Source organism: Octodon degus, unplaced genomic scaffold, assembly GCF_000260255.1.
Source record: "Octodon degus isolate 3935 unplaced genomic scaffold, OctDeg1.0 scaffold00119, whole genome shotgun sequence".
Classification (NCBI taxonomy): domain Eukaryota; kingdom Metazoa; phylum Chordata; class Mammalia; order Rodentia; family Octodontidae; genus Octodon; species Octodon degus.
Window position 1 is genome coordinate 1,719,662 of NW_004524695.1, and position 10,599 is coordinate 1,730,260.

Below are 10,599 nucleotides of genomic sequence, written 5' to 3' on the forward strand. Positions count from 1 at the left end.
GCCCTTTGTTGTAGATCTTTGCTGTAGTTATAACCTTCACACGTACTGAAGTTCAGGTGGAGCTCTACAGAGTTTGGAGTTATCCAGCTGCATCTGGCTTAGGTCTGGCTGCTGTGCTCAGCTCCTTTCCGCTGCGGACCTGGTCTAGGATTGGGTCTGGGGGTTCCCGGAACTCGGCAGAAATTCCTACGGACCTGGGCTAGGACTGGGTCTGGGGGTTCCAGGAAGTCGGCAGAAATTCCTACTCGACGGGAGGGGTGGGGACGTATGGCGGAGTGGTGGGGGGCGGCCCGAGGGGCTCTAATTTTTTTTTATTCTTTAAAAATTCTTTGAAAATTAAAAAAAGCAATAAAATTAAAAATAAATCTTAACTGATACAAATCCTAACTCTTTTATTACATTGATCTGTGCTTCCTAAAGCAAAATTGATCATCCCTATTTCAGGTCTTGCTAAGAAAATATCCTAAATTGAAGCGACAAATAAATCATATATTAAGAATCTGCAGCCCATCTGGGACCCTGGAAAGCTGACTCAATAGGCAAATGTAGCGCTGTAAATTAATTATCTTTAACAGCTGGGAAGGTTCCTAGCAACTCCTGAAGAGAATGCTGTCCAGAGCTCACCAAGGAGACAGTGAAGTTGGCTTCGTTGGTGGCCATGCCATCCATCTAACTCACCGTGGGTGCTGACTGCTGAGGTGTCTTCAAGTATACTGGGTTGCTCAGCCCAAATGTAGGACTTAGAACTACTAGCAGTATACACCACCTTCAGCTGCTTATGACTTGGTACAACTGCTCTTAGTTCTAGCAATAGGTTACTCCTCGCCATTTTCTCTTGCTTTTACGTCTATTTCTTTATTCAAGAGAAATCTACTGCATGCCTGGCATTGAAGAGAATCAGCCCTGAATAAGATACAGTGTTCCTTGCCAGGAAGCAACTTTGAACACTGACACCTCCACAATTAACAGTAGCATGAGATATAAAATGTCACATAATGTCATGTCCACACGCAGGGACATTCACATTTTATTCTCTTCACTGCTGAGTCGCTATTTCCTGCAACAGTGCCTATCCCATGACAGAACCTCAGATAACAATTTATTCAAAGATAAAAGATTCACAGGAAAGTCTAGAAGGTCTCAGTCAAGGTGGGCAGCATACTTGGTTGAGAGCAAAGACAGCTTTTCAGCTATCTTGAAAGATTTTATGGATTAAGGAAAGGGATTATTATCTTTTTTTTTTTGCAGAACCAGGAATTGAACTCAGGCCCCTGCACTTGCCAGGCAAGCACTTATTCCACTGAGCTGTCTCCCCAGCCCCAAGAAAAGGGAATGTTTTTGTTTGTTCATTTTGAGATGAAGTTGAGTGAGACTGCCTAAGCTGCATTCAAACTACTGGGCTCAAGCGATTCTTGCACCTTAGTCTTCTGAAAGGTGAGACCAGGGGTACACGCCACCATGCCTGGCTACAAGGCAGAATTTGAAGCAAAAGAAGGAACACAAGACACCTGGCACTCCTGTTACTTCCTGGTCAGGCACAGGGCGTCTCACAGTAGGAAGTAGAAGGGATGCCTCATGCAGGCCGGATGGGGTGAGCTCCACCTACGAGGTGGGTCGGGGGCCACTCACTTTGCAGCACCATTCAGAGCAGCCCTGAGGGACACAAGTCTTTGTAGAGAGCAATGACAGGGCTATAGGAAAGACCATTTCCTACAGTTCTTGTAAAACAAGGGGCAGGAGCATAGTGGTCAAACCTGAGCAAGGAAGCTGGCAAGGGACACACAGATGGCTCAAAAGCCACAACAGAGTCAGCAGAAGCCCAGTGGCCATGAGGGGAATGTGTGAGAAGCTGGGCCGGCATGTCACCCAGTGGCGGCAGGGATGCTGCCCAGCGGCCAGAGCACAGTGAAAAGCAGCCAGGCCAGGATGCAAGAGTGAAAGTCCTGGTTTCATGTATCTGCTATCTGGGAAGACCAGGCCCCAGAGGCCCAGAAAGGAAGTGGAAAAGGGGGTGAAAATACAGGGCTTTCAGGCCAGAAAGAGGAACTAGGGGTGAGACCAGGGCCATCCCAAATGGGAGGTAAAACGAAGAGGATTAGGCCAAACACAAAGTTAGGGGAAACACCGAACAGATGTGTGGGACGTGAGAGCAGAAAGAGATGCACAGAAGAAAGATGGTAGGACAAGGACGGGAGAGAGATTGGGAGCATGATGTCCAGGAACGGAGAAGTGTCTCAAGAAATATGATGGTCAACAGTGTCAGAATCGGAACAAGACAAATAGTAACGAACAATGGCCTTCCTGGATGTGGAGATAAAGCCTTCACAAGCAGCCTCAGGCATCCTTACAGCTCCTTCTGAGGCAGGTACTCTCTTCACTCAGAATAGAGGAAGAAAGTGAGGCTTACAGAGCTTAGAAAATATCTAACTTCAATTCCCACAGACAGGGAAGAACGAGCCCAGATTGAAAGGCAAGTCATCTGAACTGAGAGTCCGTGTTCTCAACTCTACTAATGAAGGAAGAAGAGGGGCAACCAGAGTTGGTGCCAAAGAGATCATTGAGACATCTGAGAAGACTCGTGGAGACAGAGGCCAGGTCTTACAAGGTGAGGGGCGGCAAAGACATCCTGATCTCAGGTATTAAAATCCACTCATGAAAGAACACGTTGACTAAATAGCTCCTCTGGGGGAAAGACGTAGCTCTTTTGGGTGTCACTATGTAGTTCAAGCTGGTCTAAAACTCACTATATAGCTCAAGATAACCTTAAACTTGTGAAGATCCTTCTGCCTCAGCTTTGAATGCAGGGATTATAGGCGTGCACCACCAAGCCCAGCTTCTTAAAATTTTATTTATTTATGTATGTATTTATTTTATTTATTTGATACAGGGTCTTGCTACACAGGTAAGACTCGCAGTGATCCTCCTATCTCAGCCTCCAGTGCTGGGATTACAGGTGTGTGCCAGTTTTAGTGGCCAGCATGGCATGTGGTACCAAGGATCGAACCTGGGTCCTTGTGCTTGCCAAGCAGGAGCTTAGACCACCGAGCTATTTCCATAGCCCCTCAGCTTTTTTTTTTTTTTTTTTTTTTTTTTTTTCTTTTTTTCTTTTTAAAGGGATCTGATGGCTAAGAGAAGGAACCTGACAAGACAGGCAACTGATAAAGTTTGAGGGCAAAGCCACACTCACCCCTCCCCTGGGGCACTCTGGCTCTGCTGTGGTGTAATCATAGGTGAGCAGCTATCACGAGATACCGCTCCCTAGTCCTGATGAAAGGGGTGTGAGTGATAAAAGGCAGAGGGAGAACATGGAGTTTTATAAAAACCTCTCCTAATCAAAGCAAGCAGATAAAAACAAATGCAGGAATAGGTATGGGACTTTGATATTTTAATCAAACACATTTTAATTTTTTTTCTTTTTTTGGGGGGTGTCCTGTGAGACCAGCGACAGGCACTGGACACAGTAATAACAAGGCAAATCTCGCCTAAAGCTGCAGAAGCGATGAAAGCTTGTAAATAGCTAATCATAAAATCCTACCGGCTCCCCAGAGTGAAAAGGTGGCTACACAGCTACTAACGTGTCCAACAATTCAGAACGAGGTCACCTGGGCAGAGCTGAACAACCCCCCACACCTCTCCTGCTACAATTTCTTTTCAATTGAGAAGAAGAGACTGACTTCTAGGAAAGAGCATTAAACACTGCTATGGTACTTTTCTTTGGATTGGCAAGATTCCCTCTGAATGAGAAAAACTTGAGAGGTGGCATAAGAAAAGAAGCCTGCATTTTGGTAACTAAAAAATGAAGACAGGGCTGGCAATGCACCTGCTGAGGCAAGCTTAGGCAAACGCAGGGACTGCAGTTTGATCCATGGCACCACATGGCACACAACAGCCCTGCCCCCAGGTTGGGCTGAGCTGGCCCCAAAAAAAGAAAGAAAAAGAAGAAGAAGAAAAATGAACTCAAAGCAAAGGTTCAAAGCACAATTTTAGTACTCATTGTTTTTCACGTTAAATGCTGAAACCAGGAAGTAGTAGGTTAAAATTAGCCCCTTGCTGGAAATTCTAAACAGTTGTTAATGAACTGTTAAGTCAAAATACTGCTTGCCTTCTTAAAACTTCAGCAATTTCATTAATAATTATGGATATTCTATTCTTAACACATACCACTTTGCTTTATCTAATTTCGATAATACAGTAAGACATTAAAGCAATACTGAGGAGACAAGAATAAAAATCCCACCACCTAGGACGATGGCAGCCAGCCCACAGCACACAGGTCGTTTATATCACTGAGGAGCTCTAAAAAGTTTGCCATCGCTGACCTAGGGTAACCACCACTGGGTCTGTTGAGTACCCCTCTACAAGGCTCTAGGCCTATCTGTGTGGTCACTGTCCCCGTAAGATGACTTACACTGAATATTAAACATGTTTTTATTTTATGTACCTTTCTCTCTCAATATAAAGAGAGAGCATTTCACTAGCAGTTATTTTTTCTCAATTTTCAGAGATAAACATTTTATTTCATTCTTCTACTGGCTTCCATCTTCATTTTTTTTTTTGTTTGTTTGGTTTTTTTGGGGTAGAACCGGGGATTGAATGCCTCCTTGTACTTGCCAGGCAAGTGCTTATTCCACTGAGCTATCTCCCCAGCCCAGTATGAAGATTTCAATGTCTACATTCTCTAATGCAACAGTAATCAACTTTCCCCTCCATGTCTAAGTTGACAGAGAAATTGTAAATACTCTGAGGGTCAGTAACAAAATCGTATTTGTGAGCCTTAAAGGGAAAAGACATAATTCTCTAACTCTTCACCCCATACCTCAAAGTAGATTGTCCTAAAAAAGCATTTTTAAAAAACATTCTTTCAACTATTTTAAATTCCATCTCTGTTATAGTTTCTTACTTACATCCACTATTGCATATCTTCTTGTTTTTCTTTGTTAAACTGAAGAACATCCTAAAGCAACTTTTTTCATGGGGGAAAAGGTGGGGGTAAAAATTCTGAGCTCATTGGCTGGGTGTGGTGGCCCATGCCTGGCATCCCAGTACTCTGGAGGCTGAGGCAATAGGAGCCAGCCTGGGCCACAAAATGAGTTCAAGGCCAGCCTGAAATGCAGAGTGAGACCCTGTCACAAAAAGACAAAAAGTTCTGAGCCCACGTCTAAAAACTCTTTTATGTTGTCTTCATGTCTAAGTGATACAACTGTTGGGTATAGAATTCTTAGTCTTAACTGACTCTTTCTCAAATTAGAATACATTGCTTACTTCTAATAAGTGTGAAAGATGCTACCACATACTTCTACTGTTGTAAGAATGAAGCTTGGTGGTAGAGCACTAGTGCACACACGGCCCTGGTCCCACTGCCAGCCCTGGGAGGTAAACAACAAACAGAAGATAACTTGTTTAATCTCTCGGAGTCCTACATTCTTCTATGAGTTTTGAGCTTTTTAGAAACTATATCTAGGTGGCAATCTTCTGCCCATTCACTTTGACCAACTTCAGTCAACCAAATTAATGCCAAGACTTAAGAAATGCAGTTGTGTTACGTTCTGCCCTATGACGGCTCTCATTTTTAACTCTGAAGCCCCTGATATGATAAGCAGCTAAGTTAGGCAGAAATTAATATACAGTCAGAGAGGGACTAGGACTCTAGGAAGTATATACAAAGACACAAAGGCGTCAGAATTGTGGCATTAAGTGTACTCGAAGAAGGCAGGCCTCCAGATGAACACACCATGGCAAGACCCACATGCCCAAGTGACAAACAGTAATTGAAGTTATACTGTCATTAGTACCACCTGGTCCCCAAAGTCCAAAGAGACATCAGGTGCCCAGGCGAGTATCTGGACTCATGCCTTCCCCCAAGTGCCTTCATTCTTCCCATGTACCCTTGCTCCCTGACTCATATCCCTATTGGATCAATATCAGTGAAGCAGCTGTGCTTGTAATCCTATAGGCTGACAGCAGTCTAACCCACATGGCGATGTTGCTGCATAAATCACCCCTCACCTAGGCCCTCCTTGTCCACTCCATTCCAGACCCCTCCTGGAAGTCCAGGAGCTATTTTTCTTTCCCTACTTCCAATAAATCTCTTCGAACCTCCTTTGGCTCATGACTTTATTCATCAGTGAGGAACTACAAACTTGGCACGTCTGATATTTAACAGGTTGAGAATGATACTTCCCCTATATCTCTCCTATTGGAAGAGCACTGGTGACTTTGATTCTCTTTGGAATCTACCTTGCGTTGCTCTTGTACAGTTTTACTTTTCACTACATGCTATAAAGATTTTTTTCACTTTTGGAACAGCTTAGCTCGTGTCGAAGCTGTTTAATGCTGTACCGCAGTGATATTTTAATTGCTAAGCATTATTGCTAATTTTCTGGTGACTTTTCATAGCAGCTTGTTTTTATCAGATGGATGTAATATTTTCTCAAGTCCTCATGAGCTGAGCTAATTCCAGCCCTCTGCCGTCTTGTGAATTACCACACCTCAGTTCTTTCATTCACCTTGCCTTTTCTTGGACATACTATTTATTTCCCTCAAATGTCTATGATGTTTGGTTTTTGTTAATTTTGTGAACTGGGTGTCATAGCTGAGGCAAAAAGATTGCAAGTTGCAGCCCAGCTCTGGCAAGTCAGCAGCTTACTGAGAGCCTGTTGGGGGAAAAAAAAAAAAAAGGATGTGGCTCAGTGCAAAAGCCATTCAATCCCCAGTGCCATGCACAAAACAAAACATTATTATTAGTTTTTGTTTCCTCCAGTGAGAGGAAAGAGAAATGAGGTGAGACAAAAGCTCTCCGGTTTCTCTTTCACACTGAGGGCGAATTAACGCTCGACACACCGCGGTTCTCAAGAGTCTGGAGATTTGCGCCTCACCTCTGAGTGCAGAGGACCGGGGAGCTCTGCCCAGAGTGCGAATCCACTGACCCCAGTCTTCATGATCTACATGCAGGATTCCCGCGTGTTTCTGTGTTGCCCCAAAGCGTGCCTTCCTGGCAACATGCAAAGACACTAGGGGTGACAAGTGCACACTTGGCATCAGGGTGGGCCTCCTCTCCTCCCTCTCCCTACACACTCCAGTAATGTCGGTTACCATTCGCAAACACCAATTCTCACTGGCTTCCTGGGGATCAATGGAAGAACAGACCCCCTTTATTCTTGAAGATGCAGTTAAAGGCACACAGAGGGCTGGCACGCGGGCGGGCAGCACAGCTCTTGCCCGAGGATGTGTGAGGTCGGGGAAGTCGGGAGAAAGCAGCCCACCTGTGCCCCTTACCTGCTGGGTCGTGCTGGTGACAATGCCCTGCTGGAGGCGGTAGGCCTGCTCCTGAAGGTATTTTCTAGTCTCGTGATTCCGCAGCAGATAGTTTTCTATCTGGAAATGAAGCACATGGATCTCTCAAGAACACATTGGGAGAGAATAAAATTCTAAATAGATCAGTCAATTCCTGGACTCAAAACCAGAGCTCTGATACACACATCCTGTCAGTGCCTTGACCCCACAGGACAGGTGAGATGGGGACATTGTCTGCTCCTGGGATTTATCAGCTGGTATCTTTAGTTGAAAAATTAACTTCTGGGTAACTGGAATAATTTCTTTTTAAAATTCTGTTAAAGTTTTATTACTACATGTTCACTGTACATAATGATTACAGATGTTATAAGTTTGTCCATGTATATAACATTTCAATTCTTTTTTCCTCTTATCCTCCACCCTTTTTATTTATTTTTTTTAAAATTAAGTTAGAAAAATTGAACCAATTTCCCCCTATGACTCAGTAGATGATAAAGATAAGTGTTTAGTTGCCTCTGGGGTTAGAGATTACAGATTAAAGATTTTTTATCACTTGTCAGCTTGCCACCTCAATCCTTCTCATTCATGAATTTTTAACCAAACAGTTCAGAAGTTTAAATATCCCCAAGGAGTGCAGATGTTATTCACTTAGAAAATTCTTATCTTGAGGGGGACAGACTGAGAGAGAAAACTACAAAAATTGAAACTTAAAGGAAAGAAGCTGATAAAACTCAAAGATACAGTGGTATGGGCTGGGAGATAGCTCAATGGTCTAAGCAGCTGCGTGGCAAGCTCAAGGTCCGAACGGCCCCCGGAACCCTGGGCACGCTGTGCCAGTCACCAAAATTGGGAGTGGTGGCGCACGCCTGTAATCCCAGCACTGGGGAGGCTAGGGAGGCTGGGACAAGAGGATCACTGCTAGTCTGAACTGCATAGCAAGACTCTGTGTCAAAAGTTTTTTAAAAATGAAAACAAAAACCATACAGTGGTCCATTCAGTTCACAAACTTGATTCTCTCAGACCTTCTGGTCACATACAGAGTTGGACAGGAACTGAGTCAAACTCAATAGTTCAATACCTACCTGACAGCGAAGTCTGATTTCTCACCAGAATCACGGTGAGAAATGAGTCTGTATTTTTAACAATCCACCATGTTTGCACTTTTTTTTCTCAAAATAGGACTTATGTAAGCGAATTATAAACTATAAAATGGATTTCCACAGAAAGTTAGAAACCTTGAAAACGTCTGACAATTTGCTTGCTTAAACCTATTCATCTATGAAAGTGAGACGTAGAGGCAATACCAAGAGTGAGAGGGAGCATCTAAGGCGAACATCCACTGGCCTCGCAGCGGACACACCCTGAGCTGAAAGTGCAGGGTTATCGCTTCAGACCGTCGGCACCTAGAAGGATGCTCTGCTAAAAAATGATTGGAAGTAAACAGATGACTGGTGCCACCTATTTTTATTCTTATGGTTTTTGTTTTTAATAACATTGCTCAGCCATTTGCCTTTTAATTTGTCGCTGCAGGTCCCTTGTTAGGAACTTCTAATAACTGTGAGGCTTACAGTATTATTACATTTTCATTTTCCATATGGTGAAAAGACTACTACTTAACAACAATTAGGAACAATTAAAACACAGGCTGTCATTACCATCATGCCTGGAAATAATAAAGCAGAGCAAAATGTACCTTCCCACTAAACATAAATGAGGAAATTAGAAAAATGCAAAGATCCCTGAAATAAAACATCATTAAACTGACACATTAATGCCTTGACTTTATAGCCTATGAACTTTCTCTTGCTGCTTTCCAAGAAGTCATCGCTGGCCAAGGTGACACTGCCACTAATGTGAAGTACTGTGCCAGAAAGAATCTGCAGTGTTACAGCGCACACGATGTGCAGTCCTGTGTCCCTCTGCGTGTCGTCTGTCCGGTTACCCTGAGCCTCTCTGGCACTGAAGGGGAAGGGGCGCAAGCACCACTGCAGCATCCAGGAGGCTCCTGTGACCCTGACCCACTTCACAGCCCACATACCAGGCTTCAAGGGCCAACCCAGGAAGCAGGTCTTGGGGCTTTTTAAAATAGCACTCAGCGCTTGGTTTTTTTTTTTAAAAAAACATTTATTTATTTATTTATTTATTGTGTGTGTGTGTGTGTGTGCGTGTGTGTGTGTGGCCAGCTCAGCCCACCAGGGGGTGGGGCTGGCTGGCATGTGGTGCTGGGGGATCGAACCACGGTCCCTGTGCTTTGCCAAGCTTGTTCCAAGTAGATGCTTTAGACCACTGAGCCATCTAGCCAGCCCTCAGCGCTTGTTTTTACAAACAAGTTTTAGGGAAAGAAGAATAACAATTTTCAAGTATTTTCGGTATCAGCCACATACCCAGTACTACTGAAAGAACACTCCTCTTAGATGAGTAGGATACATTTCTTTCCCTGCATCACTGTTCTAAGACAAAGACAAAAAGCTCATCTCCCAGACACCAAGAAATGGGGGCCTGGCCAACATCCGAGGGGGACGGAGGCTCCCAAACAGTCAGCATCCTGCTTGCCAGAGCACAGGAGCCGGCAGGAGCCGGCAGACACGGACAGACTCTCTGCCCCAAACAGCGGTGGCAGGAGGAACAAAAGACCCCCGCAGTTAAGTAAAAGAAAAGGTACAAAAATTAACATGAAATCTAATTTTATTGTCAGTGGAGTAAAACTATTCCATTGGACAGAAATCCAAATATAAAATTAAAACTTGAGTATGTAAGAGCACAATGACCTATGAATTAAAAAAAAAAAAAAACTGTATGAGCTATAAAGTCATTAATTCTCATTTTTAAAAACCATGAATTTTTCAATTATACATTAATAGTCTTCTGCCCTTGTCCCCATTTCCCATGTCATTTTAGTTGCTGGCCTGCACTGCCTGGCTTCACTACTTCAACCGGAATCCACGTAGCGTGTGACATTCTAAATTGCTATTTGAGTGCACCCTGGGGGCAGGGCCGGCACACCAGGCCCAGGGATCGAATCCCCTGCCCCTGTGCCTGCTTGCAGGTGCTTTAATCCACTGAGCTATTTGGCCAGCCCATAGTGTGTGACATTTTAAAATTCACTTCATTGTTCCGTTTCTTCTTTTACCTTGCTTTGGCTTTCCCTTCTTTTTCTAGCACCTGAGCAGCAGTGGCACACCCCGTGTGCAGTGGTCCACTCCTGACCTCAGGCGACGGGTTGTGGTCAAAACACAAGTGCACTAGAAATACTGAACAGAACCACCTTCGCACTATTTGTTCAAAGCACATAGCAATACATATATA

The 10,599-nt window shown here is 44.0% G+C and overlaps 1 protein-coding gene across 1 annotated transcript in view; it reads right to left on the reverse strand.

Annotated features, from left to right (window-relative positions):
• Carmil1 (capping protein regulator and myosin 1 linker 1) overlaps positions 1-10,599 on the reverse strand; it is a 310,075-nt gene that overhangs the window by 75,367 nt on the left and 224,109 nt on the right. Inside the window, exon 24 of the mRNA XM_004640140.2 lies at positions 7,276-7,374. Coding sequence (XP_004640197.1) covers positions 7,276-7,374 — 99 coding nt within the window. The remainder of the gene's footprint in view (positions 1-7,275; positions 7,375-10,599) is intronic.